This window comes from Macaca mulatta, chromosome 1 (genome assembly GCF_049350105.2).
Source record: "Macaca mulatta isolate MMU2019108-1 chromosome 1, T2T-MMU8v2.0, whole genome shotgun sequence".
Taxonomy (NCBI): domain Eukaryota; kingdom Metazoa; phylum Chordata; class Mammalia; order Primates; family Cercopithecidae; genus Macaca; species Macaca mulatta.
The window spans coordinates 199,719,051-199,740,544 of record NC_133406.1 but is presented as its reverse complement, the minus strand read 5'-3'; the positions used below and the strand labels follow the sequence as shown (position 1 = coordinate 199,740,544).

At 44.1% G+C, this 21,494-nt stretch overlaps 1 protein-coding gene across 29 annotated transcripts in view; it reads right to left on the bottom strand.

The window, feature by feature from the left end:
* Nucleotides 1-21,494, bottom strand: part of SCMH1 (Scm polycomb group protein homolog 1) — a 218,755-nt gene that overhangs the window by 6,602 nt on the left and 190,659 nt on the right. For 17 of the 29 annotated variants that reach the window (XM_015136801.3, XM_015136838.3, XM_077961728.1 and 14 more), the window contains 4 exons: nt 14,534-14,734; nt 12,229-12,420; nt 3,169-3,348; nt 141-206 (listed from right to left, as the gene is read on the bottom strand). In XM_015136801.3, coding sequence (XP_014992287.1) covers nt 141-206; nt 3,169-3,348; nt 12,229-12,420; nt 14,534-14,734 — 639 coding nt within the window. Of the gene's footprint in view, nt 1-140; nt 261-3,168; nt 3,349-12,228; nt 12,421-14,533; nt 14,735-21,494 lie in introns of all 29 variants that reach the window. The other 12 variants (XM_077961753.1, XM_077961824.1, XM_077961760.1 and 9 more) reach the window with 2 other exon arrangements.

Sequence of the window (21,494 nt, the reverse complement as noted above, 5' to 3'; positions counted from 1 at the left end):
TGTTTCCAAGGAAGAGAGGAGATGCCTAGGGAACAACAGTACCATCTGAGGCCAGTGCCAGGAGGGCAGCCTATCACAAAGTACTCTTCTCAGAAATAGGGCCTTGGGGAAGACAAAAATAACAGTAACTCCCCTCATACCTGGGGAACGATTTAGTTTCCAAAATGATTCCATATCCCTTCTTTCATTTGATCCTTTTAACACTCCTGTGGAAAGACCAGGTTGGTGTCACCATCTCCAGTTTGCACATGAGGAACATTCTGCATATGAGGAAGACCTGAGAGGTGAGATGACTGACCCAAGTCTCAAGGCAAGGGAGCCAAGGCTAGAATCAGCCCTCAGCTCTGCCTCTACTTGAGACCCCTTTAGATTCCATTTTGCTGCCCTGCTGGGGTTAGGGGAGGGGGAGGGGCATCACAGGCTTCTTCCCATGACTCAGCCTTCCTGAAAGCTCTCTCTCCACTGAGGTGACTTTTTTTCATTGCAGGCTTTGCTAATGGAGTCTTCCTATACTTTCACACCTCGCTCATGTGTCCCTGGGCTGGAGGAGGCTGGAATCAGGGTGTGGAAGTTACACTCTCCTGGCTCCCCACTGCTGCTTCTAGACCATCCTCCTGTGAAAGCTCATGTTCTTCAGAGGCCAAACATGTACCCAACCATTGGCTCTTCCTTCTCACTGTTACTCATAGATATCTGGATTTCTACCCCTTGGTAAATGAAGACTTTTTGTTACTTAGCTCACTACCCACTGTTCCACCCCAACTCCTGCTCTAATCCTTGGAGGCAATCCATTCAGCTACCATGCCTCCAGTGACTCTCACCTCCACTCTACTCCAAATACCTACTGCCAACACCACTGTCTGGTCCTTGCAATCCCTTGGAACAAATCCACTTCAGAATTTTAAGCATCCTGTTCTCTGACCCCAACCTTCCATCTTTCCAGCTCTCTTGGGACTTATGTCCACTATAACCATTATATCACAAAGTTCTTTGGCATGTCAAACTTTCTATTTTCCCTATCCTAATTTAGCCTTGTATCCTTCCCACCCTGACTGCCTTCCCAGATCTAGTGGTCGATGATTTAAACTGCTCTTCCTGATTCCTGATTTCTTTACATACTCTCCCCCCTTCCTCCCAGCTCTTGCTCTACTAGCTCAGCAAAAAAAACCCTTAATTCTCAAGCTGTCTTTTCTCATCCCATATCTACTAGGTTGCTAAGAACCACAGAAGAAAACCATGGCTTTTGCAAACTGGCCAACTAGTCTCCAAGCATAGTTAGGCCCTGAGGTTTCCTGCAAATCATCCCCTTTTCTTTGGTCCATTTTTCCCCATCTTCTTTAAGACCAGTCCAGTCTATCAGCCCTCCTAACCCGTTCCCTAACCAGGCCTTTCTCTATTCACTGATGGACACACTCAATCTTCCCTCCTCTCTCAGAGAGAGTATGCCTCCTTTTGGCTTAAGACTGATGCCTCTGCCTATGCCCTTGATCCCACCACTCCTGAGGCCTTACTTTCTCCTCTTTCCTATATTCTTAATTGTTGCTTTTTGGAAGGTGCAAGCTGTCTGCTGACATACGTGCTTGAAGGGCTCCCATTCTGAAAGATCTTCTTTGACTTAGAGTCTGACTCATCACCAGCCTTTTTTTCTCATCAAAGTCCCCAATGCAATCTGCCTTCACCCCTCCACCACAGCACCAAGGCTGCTTTCGCTAAGATCCACCAATTACCCACAATGGTGGAATCCAATAGATGTTTCTCAGTCCCTTTTTTTGCCAGAACTTTGTTATGCTGTGCTTTCCTTCAAATACACTCTGTAGTCCTGGCCACCACAATATCAGATTTTTCTCACTTTGAATATTCCTTTTTCTCCTTGGTGGGCCTGCCTTCCTGTTCTCACCTCCTAAGCTTTGTTGGTTCCCAGGACTTCATCTTTGGTTAACTGTTATTTTCATTCACTGCATACTTCTGAGAAGTGAGTATCATTCACCCTAAAATTTCAACTGCTGTTTATACACTGGTGACTCCTAAATATTTAACTTCAGCCCAGCACTCTTCCTTGAGGATTGGATCTGCATAGTCACTGCCTGTTAGATGTCATCTACATGACCATGGGCTCCCCGACCTTCCTTCTCTTCTATGGTGGGTTCCCTCTCTCAGTGGATGGTACCACCATCTATCTGGCCACCACATCTAGAAACCTGGGAGACAGTCCTCACTCCCTTCTTCCTCACATCTGATTAAATCCTCAAATCTGATTAAATTTACCTTGTGAACAGCTTTCAAATCCATTCTCTCTTCTCTAAACCTTCGGTCTCTGACCTAAACCAGGCCTTTGTCACTTCAGATCTGGCCCACTCGAGTAACCTCCTAACTTGTTTAGGTTTCTCTAGTCTTGTCCCTCCTCAAATTCATGCTCAACACAGTAGTCAATAATCTATTCAAAACACAAACCTGTCTTGCCTCTAATTAAAAGCCCATTTAAGGTCTTTTATGATATATGCCTTGACCTTTCCAGGCTTTTCTCTTTGAGTCTCAGTATTATACTTTATGGTTGAGCAATTCCAAATTGCATGCAGTTCCTAGTATAATCGGTGCTATTTCTTATTCTTTTGCCCTTATTCATGTTGCCCCTCTTCCTGGAAAGCTCTCCCTCCTCTACCAGCCCTGATATGGCCATTTATACAGTCTCAGGCAAAGCATCACTTCCTCAAGAAAGTGTCCCTTGAACACCAAGCTTGCGTTAGGTATTCCTCCTTGTAATTTTCATAGTACCCAAAACATATCTCTGTCACTGCACTCAAGACATTGTTTTATAGTGTCTGTCTCCCCATAATACCTTGAAGACAAAAAGTGACTGATTTTTGCTTCCCCATGCCAAACACAGATGGAGTTCAAATAAATAGTTAATGGATGAATGAATGAATGAATCCTTCCCTGCTCCTTTTGGGTCTAGGTCTTTGGCTCTTAGTTTCTATTATACTCAAGCCAATCCTGGAGCTCCAATTACCTCCCAGGTGCAAGGTCAGGCACAAGAGTAAGTCCAGTCCCTAGTCCCACCACCAGGCAGAGGGCAACAGAACTAGGTCCTGTCTGGCCTCCCAGAGCTCAGGAAGGAAGTGAAGGAAAGAGTGAGGGAGGGAAGGAGGGCCAGGACTCTGGTAAGCTTACCCCTGGAGCATAGCCTGCGCACAGCTGAGGCAGTGCTTGGTGGGAGGCCACAGGATGGAAGCAAGGGCCGGTGCCTTTGGGAGGTGCTGACAAAGTTGGTGGGATTCGAGGCAGAGTCCATTGAGTCTGAGTGTGGTTCCAAGGACCGGGCCAGACTATTCCCCAGGACAAAGGTTTCACCTGAAAAACAGGAAAACCAGAGTTAGAGCTTAGAAGGACTGCCAGAGTGCTGGCTCCCAGGTACCTGTTTGAGTAGAGCAAGCAACAGCAAAAGAGAAAGCCCTAGGCAGGGACTCAGGAGGCCTGTGTACCAGTCATGGTTGTGGCTCTCATGAGGTGACCTTATTCAAGCTCAGTGTCACTCTCTGGACTTCAGTCTCTTTAGAAATTCTTTCTCTTAGACTAGATGGTCTTTGAGGCTTTTTCTGGTCTAGATGCCCTATGCTTTTTCTGGATAAGGAACATCTTAAACAAATGGAGCTATTCTAGGATGGAAGAGACTGCCTTAGACACAACATGCTAGAGCTGGGATACATTTGCTTAGATGAGGATACTTTAAAAGGTGACCCTCTGTTCAACCAGCAGGACATGTCAGAAATGCTTCTTGATGCTTGGTTAAAGGCTTGTTTGCAAAGAATCTGCTCCTATGTTCCATCTCTCATTTTGTATCTGCCCTATTCTACAGAAACACTTCAAGGAATCTGCGGTTGATGAGTGGTGAGCTTGGGCATAGAGATCAGAATTGGGGTATAATCTGGCTCTGCCATTCAGCAGAGTGCTTCTCGGAGAATCTTAGTCTCCTCATCTACAACATGGGAAGTCCCTTTCTTCCAAGGAGTTTGTGAATATCAGAAAAGAATGGCTATGAAAGTCTTTCCTTGTAAAGGGAATCTTACCCTGCTGTTTCTCTACCCAGTCCCATGGCCCAATACCAGGCGGCAACACCCTATCACTATACAAAGACCCGAAGCACACTCCTCATGATTGGGTTCTACCCAAACCAGATCAGTTCCTCAGCCCAGGCCACAGCATTCTCTGCTTGTGGAGGGTGTCTTGAGTACTGGAGCATAACACTGTCCTTTATCATTTTTCAAAGACATCAAGTGTTTAGATAATGCTTGGAATTCGTTTGGAGCCTCTGACGAACACTAACTTTGAGCACACTGTCTGGCACACCATAAGTCCTCAATGTTAAGATGGTTTAGGATTTAAGGACTGCTTTCTAATACTTACCTAAAATTGCTTGGCAACTATAAGCTCAAAGTAAAATCTAGGATTAGACAGCTATTTGCCTTTATATCAAGGAGGCTAATTGTTGAAACCCTTTTCTAGAAGTGGTTCTGAAAAGATAAGTCTTTGAGGGTCCATAATACCTAAGCCATATCCCACCTCCTTTCTGCAGATAAGGGTTCTGATTCCTATTTTCCAGGATAAATGACTAGCAGCGTCCCATTTTGAGACATGAATGGGAATCCAATCCAGGATATAGGAGACCTGGGTTCTACACCTGGGCTCCTGCCTTTCACTAGGTATGTGATTCTAGACAAGTAGCTTGTCTTCTCTAAGCACCAGTTTCTTCATGTGTAAAATGGGGAAAAATCATCCCCCATCATGCTGAGAACATCAAATGAGAAAATAGAAACGGATGAACTTTATGAATGTGAAAAATTGTTATTTTGTATTTCATTCGGAGTTGAAGTGGCAAATCTAAGCTGTCTGTGATAGTTCAAGAAAAATATTTCATCCAATTTCTGCATTTATCAGCAGGGTAACCTCATCCTTCTAGTTCTCATTTTATTCAGCTAAGACTGGGGATAGTATTGTCTGCCTCACATGAGCTAACAGATGTGAAGAATAATTATGATGACAAAGCCAGGGGCTTACCAGGTGCTGATGCAAACCATTCAGTGTCTCTTCCTTTCAGCAATGCTAAGAACACTGAGATGCAGATTCTGAGTTGAAGGGTCTGAAAATCTGGACTGATGGCAAGTCATGAAATCTTATCCTAATGAGATATACTGAAAGCATCATGCTCCAAAGCTCTGGGAGGTCCTAGTCCTCACAAGGCTGATCAAACGAGGCTCTCTTTGGTAGGACAGTGCCAGGATAGAAGATTGCAAATACTTTTTTTTTTTTTTTTGAGACAGAGTCTCACTCTGTCACCCAGACTGGAATGCAGTGGCACAATCTCACTGCACTCCACTGCAACCTCCACATCCTGCGTTCAGGCAATTCTTGTGCCTCAGCCTCCCAGGTAGTTGGGACTACAGGTGCGTGCCATCACGCCCCACTTTTTTTTTTTTTTTTTTTTTTTTTGGTATTTTTAGCAGAGATGGGATTTTGCCATGTTGGCCAGGCAGGTCTTGAACTCCTGGCTTCAAGTGATCTGCCCACCTTGGTCTCCCAAAGTGTTGGGATTATAGGTGTGAGGAACTGCAGCCGGCCTGAAGACTGCAATACTTTCAAACTGTGCTCTACAGAGCCCTGTGGGCCCTCCACAGGGAGGCCAAGTAAGTAGAGCTATGGGCCTCATCCCAGCTTCTCTGGTTTTAATTTTTATGCACTGGAGTGTGTACAAATTTCATACACAATTTTACCTTTGCCAAAAACTTTAAAAAAAAAAAAAAAAAAAAGGAGTTCTACTGGTAAAACAAAAGAGACTTTGAAACCACTGGCCCAGGTATCAAAGACTGGGGCTGGAAGACTTGATTAGTCAATGATCACTGCCTTTTTATAGGATTCCTTTGCCCATCTATAAAATGGAGATGAAAAATGCTTAAACTTCCTAGGGTCAGTGTAAAATTTACTATTGATATGCTGGAGATACGGGAGCAACTGGGATCAAACAAACATTTGTTGAGCACCCTTTGTGTGTGTGACAGCCACCATACTAGTTATGGTACATGCAGAGGTAAACAGATGGATAAGGACCTAGCCCTTATGCATGTATTTTCAGTGAGAAGCAGCTCTTCTCAGAGTATCACATTGCAAAGCTGACCTTAACAATTAGAGTTCCTGGTGGAGGATGAGCAGAGTGGTGGTGAGGAACCTCAAGATCATGGCAAAGGGGAAAGGCCCTGGGAAGGCATCGTCTGGAGAAAAGTCAAGGGAGAGAAACACCCTGTGGGCAGTCATGGGAAAAGAAGAGGATTGGAGGTAGATTTGCTCTTTTGGAATACAGACAGTGGAATGGGGGCAGGAGTTGTAAGAAGGCAAATTTCAGCTTAAAAAGGAGGGCATTTTGGCTGGGCACGGTGGCTCATGCCTGTAATCCCAGCACTTTGGGAGGCTGAGGCGGGTGGATCACCTGGGGTCGGGAGTTCGAGATCAGCCTGACCAACATGGAGAAACCCCGTCTCTACTAAAAATACAAAATTAGCCAGGTATGGTGGCACATGCCTGTAATCCCAGCTACTGAGGAGGCTGAGGTAGGAGAATTGCTTGAACCTGGGAGGTGGAGGTTGCGGTGAGCTGAGATTGTGCCATTGCACTCCAGCCTGGGCAACGAGAGTGAAAGTCCAGCTCAAACAAACAAAAACGAAAACAAACAAAAAAGGAGGGCCTTTTAGCAATCAGAACTGCCCAACAATAAAATCAATTGCCAAAGATAAGAGAAAACCTGTTATCAGGAATATTTAAGCAGAGGTCAGACGACCACCCTCATGTGTTAGGCTAGATACTAGATCATCTCTAGAGTACTTTCCACTTCCAAGATGCAAAGATTCCATGCTCATAACCAAGCTTTCCCCTTTATGGGTGTGAACTGAGTGACCAAGGAACTAGAGATGTTGATCTAAGAAAATTCTTACACCAACGCAGGACCCAAAGACATAGCACAGTCCTTGTGCATGCTTAAATTACTCTCAGTGTTTAAAAAAAAAAAAAAAAAAGTCCCTCTGGAACCACTTCCCACATCCTTTACTACTCTTTCAACAAATACTATTAAATACTTACCATGTGACAGTTAGGATGATGGATACTGAGAATGGTGAAAAAGATATTGTCCCTATACTCATGGAATATTTACTATAGTGGGGCAGATGACAAAATACAGGTAGCTAAAAATATTAGCAACTATTGTAATTATAACAAAGGAAAGAAACAGGATATTAAGACAGACAGTATTGGGTGCATCTCTTTTGGATGAGGAGAGCCTTGGAGGTCTTCCTGACACTTTGAAGTTTAAGCTCTGGTCCCAAGAAGGTCCATCTGAAAAGCGGACGTGTGCCAGACAGTGTGCTTCAATGAATTATGAGCATTTGCATCATCTCAAAACTCTGACAATTCTAGGTTGGAAACCTATGTGGGGATCAGGGTGCATCCTGATATTTCAGTTTTTATTTGGCTTTAACCACTGTGAATCTTGGGATTCTGGCAGTTTATAACTAACTCAGAAGACCGGGATGACAACTGGAAAGAAAGGCACAAGGTACCATTGTCGTGGGCAATGAACCACTTCCTCTAACAGAGAGGAACCTAAGAATCCTAAAAGAGCAGACTCAGAGTTTAATGCTGGGTAGATTTCAGTTATAGCTAAACTTAATAGTCACTGGGACCAGTGAAATCAATACAATCTTCTGCTTCATACTGAGCCACTGCACCTGGCCGGGCCTCTTTTACTTAGTCTTCACTAGCCACTTACTTGATCTAGTCACATGCATAGTTCTGCTCTGACCTCACCTCCCCCAGGAATATTCCCTTGACCTCTTCTTTCACCGTACTCCTGGCTCATCATGCCTTGCTGGGCCAGAGTACCTCTGTGCTGTTTTGACCACATACATGTTCATATTGTCCCTAATACTGAAGGTAGGGACAATATCTTTTTCACCACTCTATTTTTTAGAGTGATAAAAAAATATATATTTAAAAAAATTTTTTTTGAGATGGAGTTTCGCTCTGTCACCCAGGCTGGAGTGCAATGGTGCAATCTCAGCTCACTGCAACCTCTGCCTCCCAGATTCAAGCAATTCTCCTGCCTCAGCCTCCCGAGTAGCTGGGATTACAGGCATGCACCACCACGCCCAGCTAATTTTTGTATTATTAGTAGAGACAGGGTTTCACCATGTTAGCCAGGTTGGTCTCGAACTCCCGACCTCAGGTGATCCACCTGCCGTGGCCTCCTAAAGTGCTGGGATTATAGGCGTGAACCACTGTGCCCAGCTGGGCTTCTTTTACTTAGTCTTCACCAGCCTCTTACTTGATCCAGCCACATGTATAGTTCTGAAGAAGAGACTCTGCTCTGACATCGCCTCCCCCAGGAATCCTCCCTTGACTTCTTTCACTGTACTCCTTGCTCATCATGCTTTGCTGGGCCAGAGTACCTCTGTGCTCTGCTTTGACCACATATATGTTCACATCTCTCTCCCTGTCTCAGCTCTTTGAGTGCAGGGATGGAGTCTGTCTCACCTCTGTCTCCCTGAAGTCTAGTATAGAATCGGGCACAGAGTAAGTATTTGTAAATATTTGATGACCTAAAGTAAAACAACTGGCCTGGATTATTCAAAATGCCAATGTCATGTCGTGAAAGATAGAAAAAAAAAAAAGCTGGATAACTGTTCTAGATAAAGGAAACTAAAGAGACAGGAGAATTAAATGCAGTGGATGATCCTTTATTCAATCTTGGATTAGGAAAAAACAGCTATAAAGGACATTAGTGTGACAACTGGGGGAAACTCTAACATATATAACTATAATGGGGGAAATTCTAACATATATAAACTATATATATAACTATATAATAGCTAGTAGTATTTTATTTTATTTATTTATTATTATTATTTTGGAGATGGAGTCTTACTTTGTTGCCCAGGCTGGAGTGCAGTGGCATACTCTTGGCTCACTGCAACCTCCGCCTCCTGGGTTCAAGCGATTCCCCTGCTTCAGCCTCCCGAGTAGCTGGGATTATAGGTGTGCACCACCACGCCCAGCTAATTTTTGAATTTTTAGTAGATACAGGGTTTCACCATGTTGGCCCGGCTGGTCTTGAACTCCTGACCTCAAGTGATCCGCCCACCTTGGCATCACACAGTGCCGGGATTACAGGCATGAGCCACTGCACCTGGCCTAGTAGTATTTTATTAATGTTAAATTTCATTAATTTTTTTTTCTTTTTGAGACGGAGTCTCGCTCTGTCGCCCAGGCTGGAGTGCAGTGGCGCAGTCGCTGCTCTCTGCAAGCTCCGCCTCCTGGGTTCATGCGATTCTCCTACCTCAGCCTCCCGAGTAGCTGGGACTACAGGTGCCCGCCACCACGCCTGGCTAATTTTTTGTATTTTTAGTAGAGATGGGGTTTCACTGTGTTAGCCAGGATAGTCTTGATCTCCTGACCTCATGATCTGCCCGCCTTGGCCTCCCAAAGTGCTGGGATTACAGGCGTGAGCCACCATGCCTGGCCTCATTAGTTTTTATTTATATTAAATTTCTCAATCATAATAATACTATTATGTTCTTTATTCTTAGGAGATAAACACAAAAGTATTTAAGGATAAAATCTCTCATCTGCAGTTAATTCTCAAATGGTTCAGTAAATGAAAAACATATTTTAAATATACAGGTATTCAACAAGTATGTATATTTATATGTGTATATATAGTTAGGAGAAACAGTAAATACTGCAAAAAGTTAAGTGGTAAAGGTAGGCAAAGAATTTATGGTTGCTTATTGTTCTATTTTTGTAATTTTTCTGTAGGTTTGAAATTTTTAAAATAAAATATTGGAGAAAAAAGTAATAGTCTCAACTTAGGTAGGAAAGCTTAATGGGATATGAAATCTCCCTGAGCTTTGGCTGACTACCTGCTATATCGGAAGTGCATGGTCAGTTGGGCCAGGACTGTAAGTGGTAGGGTAGTTTGGAGGCAATGCTATAGGAAAGGCAGAGGGCCAGTAAGCACCCAGATAACAGAGGTGGTACCTATGGATGTCTAGTAGAAGCGTGTAGCCAGGCAGAAGGGCAGGAGTCATAAATACCAGATCCAAAGGGCAAAGCAAAAGACAGCTCTTGTACAGATTGAGCTCTTTGGCAGAGGTTTGGGTAGCTAATCGGAAAAACACAGGAAATGATAAGATCAGAGGTGGGGCAAAGGGTCAGTAAGGCAGGCAAGCAGGCAGGAAGGTAGGCAGGCAGGCAGGCAGGCAGAAAGGATACACTAAGAAGCACAGAGGAATTAGAAGTTTAGGCAAGGCTCTGGCTTGTCTGGGCATAGTTAAAGGCTAATTTCAGGGAAGCAAATAGAAACTAGAGTGAGAGCAGACAAGTTGTGGAGCACCCATGATGAGAAACAGCTTAAGAACAGAGGAGGACACAAAAAGTGGGCTCAATCTGTCTGAAAATGGGGAAGGGAGAGGTAGCAGCCAATGGCAGAATGTGATACCTTGGTCTTTGTTTCTCTTAGTTGGTGAGGCAAGAAGAGTCTGGCTAAAGTTTGCTTCCTCTTTTCTAGTGGCTGAATCAGAGAGATGTAAATTGGGGCAGAATTCCCAGGAAAGGTCATGCCCCAGTCCCAAACCACTTTTGGGACTGCAGGCCCATGAGGTACATCCCTGCCAGTCTCTGAATGCTGCTACCAGTATATTTCTCTCACTTCTTAATGATGGCATTCCATTTAAGAATTTGGAGTTCCTATTTCTTGGAGAAATCTCTTTTTAAACTAGCAGCTACACTCATGGATATGCTACCCCCATTCATGCATCCATTCTTTCAGAATCCCAGGTAGGCCTAATTTTCACATCTGAAATGTAGATCAGAGTTCCTGAATGCCTAACTGGAGGTATTTTAACAACTTGCCTTTGTCTGTACCAGCTCTACCATGCCCAGTCCAGACTCCCAGTGCAGCATTCTAACTGCAAGTCAAAATGCCTTCTTCTATTCTCAGAGACTCTGGTACTGAAAGAAAGCAATCTAGCATGGGTTAGGTGAGACATTCCCTCCACAGAAAAGGATCAGCCAGGGGATCACAGAAATGGCTGCAGGGATCAGATGGTCTGGCCCCCACAAAGAGTATTTAAAATTCAGGTATCTTTTTGACCTGCTTGCAAGTCACATAAGCAATACGGATTTGGGTACAGAAGAATCTATGAGGGAAAGGGGGAAGGGTAATGGGGGAACAGTCACTTCTCTGGGCACATTCTCTAGAAGCAGTGCTTTTATCGGAGGTGATTCTGTTAAGACTGTGATGAAAAGACACCAGGGAAGGCAGTGTGGGAACAAGACTTGTTTGTGTAGAGGAAGGTCGGAAAAGACACCTTTCAGACTTGTGCCCTCCCATCAACAGACAGCACAGCGCCCACAATGACAGCACCCTTCTCTATTTCTCTGCTCAGGACACAATCTGCAAGGCTTTTTTGAGGGCCTTTCCTCCCTCTCAGTAATGACCTACCTTGCTATGTTTAAGGCTGAGCTTTTCTTCCCTCCCTTGTTCTGTGTCCTGGGTTCCAGATGAGAGATGAGAGTTCCATTGAATCTTTAATCTCTCTCGGAAGTACTTAGTCACTGATCTGGCCACGTGGCATCTGCTTTCCCATTGTGGGTCTGGTATGTTAACTAAGAAAGTTATTTTCCAGCCGAGTTAGAAATAGCAGGAACTTGAATTGACTTGCTAGACTGGCAGTGCTGGAAGTTAGGGCCATGTGCCAAAGGAAAGAATAGATGGCCAATCACCAGGGAGCACATTTCTCAATCTGTAGCCTGAGACTAAACCTTCCTGCTGGCAAGGGAGATCTGTGTTAGGCCTTTGCTGCCAGGTTCACACTGGGAGACATTCTGTGACTTCTCGGTGGCTCCACATGCAGTCTGAAACTCAGAAGGGGAACTGCGAACCACCTTTTATCTAGGCATAAGGATCTAGAGGAAATAGGAGTGATCCTGGAGACAGAAAACAAGATCCTGAAGAAAAAGTAGATGAGAGGAGGCTGAAAAGTCTCAGATATGGCAAAGGTAAGGGACAGAAAAGCAGACCTCTGGATAGTAGATGCCAGGCCAGTAGTTCTGAAGGCCTGGGCCCCTGCAGGTGCTGCTGCTAGCCCTGTCCCCCACTCTCAGCCCAGGCCCCATCCCAGCTCCTACCTGGTAGGTACCTGTCGTGGCTGTGGCTGTACTCTGTGGCAGTGAGTGACAAGTGAGTCTGTATAAAGGGCTGGTTGCCAAACAGATTGTCACTACGAAGGTTGTGGCAGAGTTTCTCCAGGAAGCGGAGGACGTAGGTGATGCTGTTGACTGCTGGGAGGTTGAGGGTATGCTGTTCCCGGTCAAACACGGCTGTGGAGTGAGTAAACAGGGCCAAGCATGTCAGCCTGGCAGTGGAGTACAGCGCTGGGCAGGAAGAGTACAGCCCACTGCTTGTCTCAGGCTTACCTGGTTACACAAAGGGAATCAGTGCCCCACATTTCCTCCCTCCCTCCCTTTAACTCCCTCCCTCGAGGGCTTTGATTTTTGTCTCCAACTGTAAAGGGCTTGCAAATATGGGAGTGGCCAGGCCAGGTCTGTTGCACCCTGGGCTCTGGAATGATTTTTTTCAACCTGTGAAAACAACTGTGAACATAATTCTGTCTGCTCCATCACTTGGCTGGACCTCCCCCAGGAAATCGGCTCATTTAGGGTGCTATTTTCACAAGAACTGCCTAAGAACAGAGAAGCTGGGCAGAACAGTAGAATATAGCCATAGCCAGCAATGGTATGGGTACACAATTTCTGATCTATATAAGGGCACTAGAATTTTAGCAACATTTGGAACTGTTTCATGCTTTGTGTTAGTTTACTTTCTATCATCTTTTTCTGTAAAAATATATCAGCATAATCCTTACAAAGCAAAGACCTGTGTATTTGTCCCTGAGGGCAGCAAGGACTGGGAGATTTGGGGAGATAGGTCATTCTCAAGAACCAATTTTGAGGCAGAAGAAGAACCCTAGAGGGGGTATAGGTGAGAGCAGCTAAAGAGAGGCAGTTAGGCTAGGTTCCTACAGACCACTACACAGAAACAAAGAAGAGACCAAGGAGTAGCCTGGGCCTCAGAAGCAACATAAGGCTTAATTTCCCAGGCACTTCCCAGTTTTCTTCTTCTTCTTTTTTTTTTTTTTTTTTTTTTTTTTGAGATGGAGTCTTGCTCTGTCACCCAGGCTGGAGTGCAGTGGCACGATCTCGGCTCACTGCAATCTCCGCCTCCCAGGTTCAAGTGATTCTCTTGCCTCAGCCTCCTGAGGATCTGGGACTACAGGCATGCACCACCATGCCTGGCTAATGTTTTGTGTTTTTTTTTAGTAGAGACGGGGTTTTGCCATGTTGGCCAGGCTGGTCTTGAACTCCTGACCTCAGGTGATCCACCCGCCTCAGCCTCCCAAAGTGCTGGGATTACAGGTGTGAGCCACTGCACCTGGCCAGTTCCCAGTCTTCTATAATTCCCTGCCTGTCTGCTCCATCTTCCTCACAGTCAATTACTCCCTGGTCTGGGTTCCCACACCACTGTGTACACATTTCCCTATTATAGCACTTCTCACAGTTAGCTATAGCACTTCTCACATACATTCTTCTTTTTCACTGGTATGGAGCCTAAGCTGTCATCTTCTATTCTCCCCTTCTCCTGGCCAGTGTCTGACAATCACCTGATACATAGTAAGGGTTCAATAAATGTTTGCTAAAATAATACAGTCTGGTTATTGATGGGGTCTTCCATGCCGGCTGGGTTTCCTGAAGCTGGTTATTACAGCCTGCTAGGGAGGAGAAGCAGGGGATTATGGAATAGCATCAGTTAAGACTGAAAGGCTCTAGGTCAAGTCTTCATAGGTTTAGTGGCTAAATAGGATTTTGGATTTAGGAAAACTGAAACAGAATCAGGGCACAGTAGAAAAAGTAAGTATTCTGTGAGAGCAAAATATACTGTGCCACTGAATCAAACTCTCATAGCAGTAAAGAAAAAGGAAATGACTTTCCCCAACCACCCTGGGATTTAATTCTCTTCTACTGGGCCTGGTTTAGGACCAGGAAGCTAAGGAGTCAAAGGAATGAGAGAGGAGTTCATTGGTTCCTGAAACCAGGTGGGAGGCTGCAACAGTCTGGAGAAACCCCTCTGCTGCCACAACATAGCCCCCTCTGGATTCTTTCTCCTATACTTTCTGTATGGATAGGCCAATCAGGTAGATGGGGGGAATCAGTTTAGAGGCTCAGTGGAGCAGAATCTGTGGGTATTCTCTTTGGCAGAGGTATGCATAAGGCTCAAAGGGGCTCTTGGGGGGTTGGAGATAAGGAATGGAATACCTTCACATTTTTCCAGAGCCTACAGGTATGAAGTGAGAACCAGGATGCCTTACAAGAAATCAACCAGTTGAGAAGGTGGGTCCTTCTGGCTGGGAGGCAATATGAGCCAAACAGTGCTTACCTGAGATAACCTCACCACCATGGCCTTGCTTGAGGAAGCTGAAGACGGTTTTCTGGTGATAAGCACAGTCGATACAGGCCTGGACAGCCTGCTGCAACACCACAGAGGCACGGGCTGGTCCAAAATGGTCAGGGAGTTGCTGGACCTTCTTCTTATCTAAGTGGGGGCCTGTGCTGCCATTCTTGTTCAAGTAGATACAAACTATGGGAGACAAAGAATCAAAGAAACTTCAAGAGTCTCTGGGATAGAGAAGTCAGAGAACGGTATCTTATTCCATCTTTTATACCTTGGCCTCTGGTTCCTAACAGAATTCCTAGCAGCTAAGCTGGTGAAATGCTGTGGGAGGTAGAGGTGGAGGGTCAAGAAAAGGCTGTGCCCAGCTACTGCCAACCCAAACTGCATGATCAAAGTCTGTGGGAAGACTGGAAGAGTGGCCCAGACCAAAGGCCAAGACACAGAGTTTGCACTTTGTCTTCTGTGCACTGAAAAGAAAATCTAAACAATTCCCCACTTGTACATACTTCAATTTTTTTGTACTTGGTTGCCTCACATATTCTTTGTACCTCTTACCATATATGTGTAAGGAGCTGTGGGGCAATGGCAATATTAGCAAGGGCATATGTGTGTGTGTGTGTGTGAGTGCATGTGTGTATGTATGTCATTGGATTTAGAATAGTTGCACCATTGATCATTTGCCTTGCTTTCTGTTTTGGGCCTTAAAGTCCCTTTGTTATCTTCTACATCTACATTCATGCCCAAAGAATATAGTAAAAATTAAAAAAAAAAAATTGGATTAAAAAAAATAAGTTGGGCTGGGCGTGGTGGCTCACGCCTGTAATCCCAGCACTTTGGGAGGCTGAGGTAGGTGGATCATGAGGTCAGGAGTTCGAGACCAGCCTGGCCAAGATGGTGAAACCCCATCTCTACTAAAAATTAAAAAAAAAAAAAAAAAAGCTGGGCATGGTGGCGGGCGCCTGTAATCCCAGCTACTCGGGAGGCTAAGGCAGGAGATCACTTGAACCTGGAAGGCGGAGCTTGCAGTGAGCCGAGATCGCACCACTGCACTCCAGCCTGGGCGACAGAGTGAGACTCAGTCTCAAAAAAAAAAAAAAAGAAAAAAAAAAAAAGTTGGACGCAGTGGCTCACGTCTGTAATCACAGCACTTTGTGAGGCTGAGGCGGGAGGATCACTTAAAGCCAGGAGTTTGAGACCAGCCTGGGCAACACAGTGAGACCACATCTCTACAAAAAATTTGCTAGGTGGCATGTGCCTGTGGTCCCAGCTACTTGGGAGGCTGAGGTGGGAGAACTGCTTGGGCCCAGGAGTTAAAGGCTGCAGTGAGCTGTAATCGTGCCACTGCACTCCAGCCTGGATGACAGAGTGAGACCCTCTAAAAAAAAAAAGTGAAAAGAGCCTGAGGGTCCCAAGACAGCTAAGCACTCTCCTAGCTACTGGCCTCCACCTGGCACTGCAGTGGGGAAGGGGTGCAGTGGGTATGGGAGACTAAGGCCATCCTAACAGAGTTGTCTCCGGAGTTGTTTTCTCCTCAGGACCCACAGCAACCTGGTCAGGAATGACATTTTCTCCCCCATATGCTTTCCAGTTTCCCATTTGAGTAGTGAGTACTCTTCTTTCTTGTGTGGTTGTGGCTCACTAGCTGAAGGGGTAGAAGGGCAAAAGTCTCTTTGCTATTAAAGGTAGAAAAGATAAGAGCAGTAGCTGTGTGGCCTGTGGATGGACTGTTGTTCTCTTTGGGTCTCAGGTTCACCGCCTGAAAAATGAAGTGACTGAGCCAGATGCTCTCTGAGGATTCTCCACCTTCATAATTCTAATTCTAAGGAGAACCAACATGGACAGAAGAAATGGAAAACAGAAAGTAGGGAGGTGGTATGTGGGAAGTGACAGGAGAAACATAAAAACAAAAAAGAAGGGTAAACAAGAGGAATTGAACAAATACATTTAACTATGTTCTCTCCAAAAACTCACTAAAATGAGCCAGATAAGAGAGGAGATGACAATAAAATTTAGGAAGGTAGAAAGCAGACTGGAAAGGTAGTGACTGACTCAACAGACCCAACAAAGCTGCATACCTTAAAGTAGCAGTGGGGAGTGATGAGAACCATGCTCTCATAATTTGCAAAAGGCCTAAGAACTGGCAGAGTTGGTGCCTCTGGAGGTGAGTGTGAGGTAGATCTAATAAAATAAGGATTAACTGAAGTCTTTTAAGAAACAGAATTTTCACATCTAGTAATGTGACTCTTTTACTGATATAACTAAAAATGCAGGAACCCAGAGAGATAAGAAGAGTAATAAACAAAAACAAGTGTCTACAAAAAGACACCTATAAGAATGTTCATAATAGTTTATTCATAATAACCCCAAACTAGAACCAACCCAAATATCCACCAAAAAGAGAAGATATACAAATTGTGGTACAGTCATACGCCACATAATGACATTTTGGTCAATGGCAGACTGCATATATGATAGTGGTCTCATAGGAGCTGAAAAATTCCTATCACCTAGTAACCTTGTAGCCAATGTAAAGTCATAGCATAATGCATTACTCGTGTGTCTGTGAGGAAGCTGGTGTAAACAAACCTAGTGCACTACCAGGCATATAAAAAAGTATAGCATATAGGATTATGTAGAGTACATAATACTTGGTAACATAATAAATGACTATGTTACTGATTTGTGTATTTAGTATACTTCTTATCATTATTGTAGAGTGTACTCCTACTTATTAAAAAAGTTAAGTGTAAAACACCCTCAGGCAGGTCCTTCAGGAGGTATTCCAGGAGAAAGCATTGTTATCACAGGATGACAGCTCCATGCATGTTATTGTCCCTGAAGACCTTCCAGTGGGACAAGATATGGAGATAGGAAACAGTGACACTGATGATCCTGATCTTGTGTAGGCCTAGGCTAATGTGTGTGTATGTCTTGGGTTTTAACAAAAAAGTTTAAAAAGTAAAAGAATAAAATAAATCTAAAAGTTTTTTAAATAGAAAAAAGCTTATAAAAATAAAATATTTTTGTACAGCTGTAAAGTATGTATATATTTTAAGCTAAGTGTTATTAAAAGTCAAAAAGTTAAAAAGTTTATAATGTAAAAAAGTTACAGTACGCTAAGGTTAATTTATTGTTGAAGAAAATTAAAAAAATTTAGTGTAGCCAAAGTGTACAGTGTTTATAAAGTCTACAGTAGTGTACAGTAATGTCCTAGGCCTTCACATTCACTCACCACTCATTTACCACTCACTCAGAGCAACTTCTAGTATTGCAAGCTCCATTCATGGTAAGTACCCTGTATAGGTGTACCATTCAAAAAATCTTTTAAATCATAATTTTACTGTCTCCTCTTTATCTTTATGCATATGTAGATACACAAATATTTACCATTGTGCTACAACTGCCTATAGCACAGTAACATACTGTACAGGTTTGTAGCCTAGGAGCAATAGGCTATACCATCTAGGTTTGAGTAAGTACACTATGACAGGGGTCCCCAACCCCCAGGCTGAAGACCAATACAGGGGTCCACAGCCTGTTAGGAAAGGGGCTGCACAGCAGGAGTTGAGCAGCAGGCGAGTGAGCACTACTACCTCCTGTCAGATCAGCAGTGGCATTAAATCCTCATGGGAGCATGAACCCTATTGTAAACTGCGCATGTGAGGGATCTAGGTTGTGTGCTCCTTATGAGAATCTAATTAATGGCTGATGATATGAGATGGAACAATTTCATCCTGAAACCATCCCCCCTGCCCCTGGTTCATGGTCCATGTCTTCCACAAAACCAGTCCCTGGTGCCAAAAAGGTTGAAGATCGACGCACTATGATGTTCACAAAATGAGGATATTGGCTAATGATGCATTTCTCTGATCATATCCCCGTGATTAAGCAATATGTGAGTGTATATTCATTTAATGGAATATTGCTTGGCAGTAAAAAAGAAGGAACTACTGATAGGCACAAGAACATGGGTGCTTTTTAAAACATTGAGTGAAATAAACCAGATACAAAAGAGTACATATAGTATGATTCATTTATACTAAGTTCAAGAATAGGGAAGTCTGATCTATGGTGATAAAAATCAGAATAAAGGTGGAAGTGGAGACCAACTGTAAGGAGGCATGAGGGAACTTCAGGGGTGGCAGAAATGTCTTCTGTCTTGCTTGGAGTTGTAGTTACATGGGTGCTTAAAACTCATTAAAGTGTACGTTTTTTTTTTTTTTTTTCCCCTTGAGATGGAGTCTCTCTCTGTCGCTCAGGCTAGAGTGCAGTAGTGCGATCTTGGCTTACTGCAACCCCTGCCTCGCAGGTTTAAGCGATTCTCCTGCCTCAGCCTCCTGAGTAGTTGGGATTACAGGCATGCACCATCATGCGAGGCTAATTTTTATATTTTTAGTAGAGATGGGGTTTCACCATGTTGGTCAGGCTGGTCTTGAACTCCTGACCTCATGATCTGCCTGCCTTGGCCTCCCAAAGTGCTGGAATTACAGGCGTGAGCCAACGTGCCCAGCCAAATTGTACGCTTAAGATCTGTACATTTCACTAAATGTAGAAACTTTACCTCAGTTAAAATATACAAAAAGGAAATAATATAACTAGTCTAGTGATGATTTTAAAAAATTCTACATGGATTAAATGATGAAATATAAAAGGCAAAACTATGAAGCCTTTAGACTATGCGGAAACAACACTGTACCAGTTTCTGGGCCCAAGGATTAAGAAACTGACAACTTCTACTTCCTGTTTCTTGGGACATTTGCTTTGAGACCCCAACTAACATGTGTGAGGAAGCAAAGCCACCCTGTAGGGAGGTCCATTTGGAGATAAATCAACAGCCAGAACCAGCTGGTTGGCCATGTGGTGAAAGTGGATCCTTCAGTCCTAGTCAAGCCACCCCAGCTGATGCTGCATGCAACAGAGACAAACTGTCTCCACCCAGGCCTGCCCACATTGTTGTTTTAAACCATGAAATTTTGTGGTGGTTTGTTACATGGCAAAAGATTATTGGGACAGATTCTGGTACCAGAAATAGGGTGCTGCAGTAATAAAAGTCTGACACACATGGCATTGGCTCTGGACGTGGGCAGCAGAAAGAAGCATAAAGGACCATAGAGAGTGTCAGTGAAAACGGAAGGAGCCTCGAGGAGAGTTTTAATGGAAGCCTAAAGGGTCTCAATGAGGCTGTCAGTGAAGGTTTAAGGGAAAGTGAAGAAAATCTTATTGGGAGATCAATGAAAGGGGAAGTGTTGAAAGTCTGATAAGATTGTTGCCTACAGTAACATGGAAATAAGAAATATACCTGATGAACTCAAGGAAATAGCTAAGGAGATTTCCAGACAAAGTAATGAAAGTATCACCTGGCTTCTCCCTGCTTATGATAAAATGCAAGACGAGAGATGAGCTTCAAAACATGTACACACACCCCTCCACATACCCCCAGGACTTGCAGAATTTACAAATAAAATTTCTTCTTATTTTCAGTCTCTCTCTAAGGCAAAAAACTATAAATTATGAAAGAGTTTTTACTCTAGAAAAGGACAGTAAAATTCTTTAAGATATAAGAAAGATGTAAGACTGTTCAGACTTTCAGGCCTAAAAGGTTCTCTAAGAATCTTAAGGGCAAGCCTCATGGGTTTTTAAGAATCTTAAGAGTATTGTCCTACAGCAGCTGAATAGGAAGCCCAAAGTAGAGAAGGGCTTTTCATTAAAAGACTTGTAGTTGTGGCTTTTGTCTAATGAAGTGAACTCTGATAGTTCAAAGAAAACCCCTCAAATTTCTTTTGTTTTAAATTAGAGACAGGGTCTTGCTCTGTCATCCACGCTGGAGTACAGTGGCATGCATGATCATAGCTCACTGCCACCTCAGCCTCCAGGGCTCAATCAGTCCTCCCACCTCAGCCTCCTGAGTAGCTGGTACCACAGGCGTGCATCATCATGCCCAACTAATTTTTACTTTGTTGTAGAGAAGGGTTCTCACTATGTTGCCCACGCTGGTCTTGAACACATGGGCTCAAGGAATCCTCCCACCTTGGCCTCCCAAAGTGGTGGCATTACGGGTGTGAGCCACTGCGCCTAGCTGAAAAACCTCTCAAATTTCTAAGACAATCATTCTGGCAGAAGCATTGACAGCTTGGACTAAGAGCAAGAAAGATGGTACAAAATGGAAAAAATCATTTGGATGCCCAACCTTATACAGGCAGGAAGAAAACTAAAAAGGCAATCTCAGTTTTCTTATGAAAAAGAAAAGATGATTCAGAGGATAAAACCAAGACACATGGAAAACAACTCCCAGAAAGTCACACTTGACCTAATTAAGGAGTTGGCCAACATGTGCCCAGTTGGATTTCAGAATTTTTCTTTCTTTTTTTTTTTTTTGAGACGGAGTCTCACTGTTACCCAGGCTGGAGTGCAGTGGTGCGATTTCAGCTCACCGCAAGCTCCGCCTCCCGGGTTCATGCCATTCTCCTGCCTCAGCCTCCCGAGTACTGGGGACTACTCAGGAGTAGTCCTGCCACCACGCCTGGCTAACTTTTTGTATTTTTAGTAGAGATGGGGTTTCACCGTTTTAGCCAGACCTCATGATCTGCCTGCCTCGGCCTCCCAAAGTGCTGCAATTACAGGTGTAAGTCACCGTACCCGGCCCCAGAATTTCTATACATTAGTGACTGCTGCATGTCTTCAGGTTTCCTCCCTTTTGAAAAGAAAGTATCCATAAAAATTACCTCGTGTCTGTTGCACCACTGTGTGTTAGGTAGGTAGTGAGCAGACAACTTTTTTCTTTAGTTCACAGGTCGTCAGGACAAGAAGAACCACACTGAAGGAGGTATCCTTGACAAACCACACCTAAGAGGCCTCGTATACTGGGACCTGATTTAGATGATGAGATCCTAGACCTTGAGCCTACTGGTGTAAAAGAATGAGACTTCTGATGGGGAATCTTGTGAAG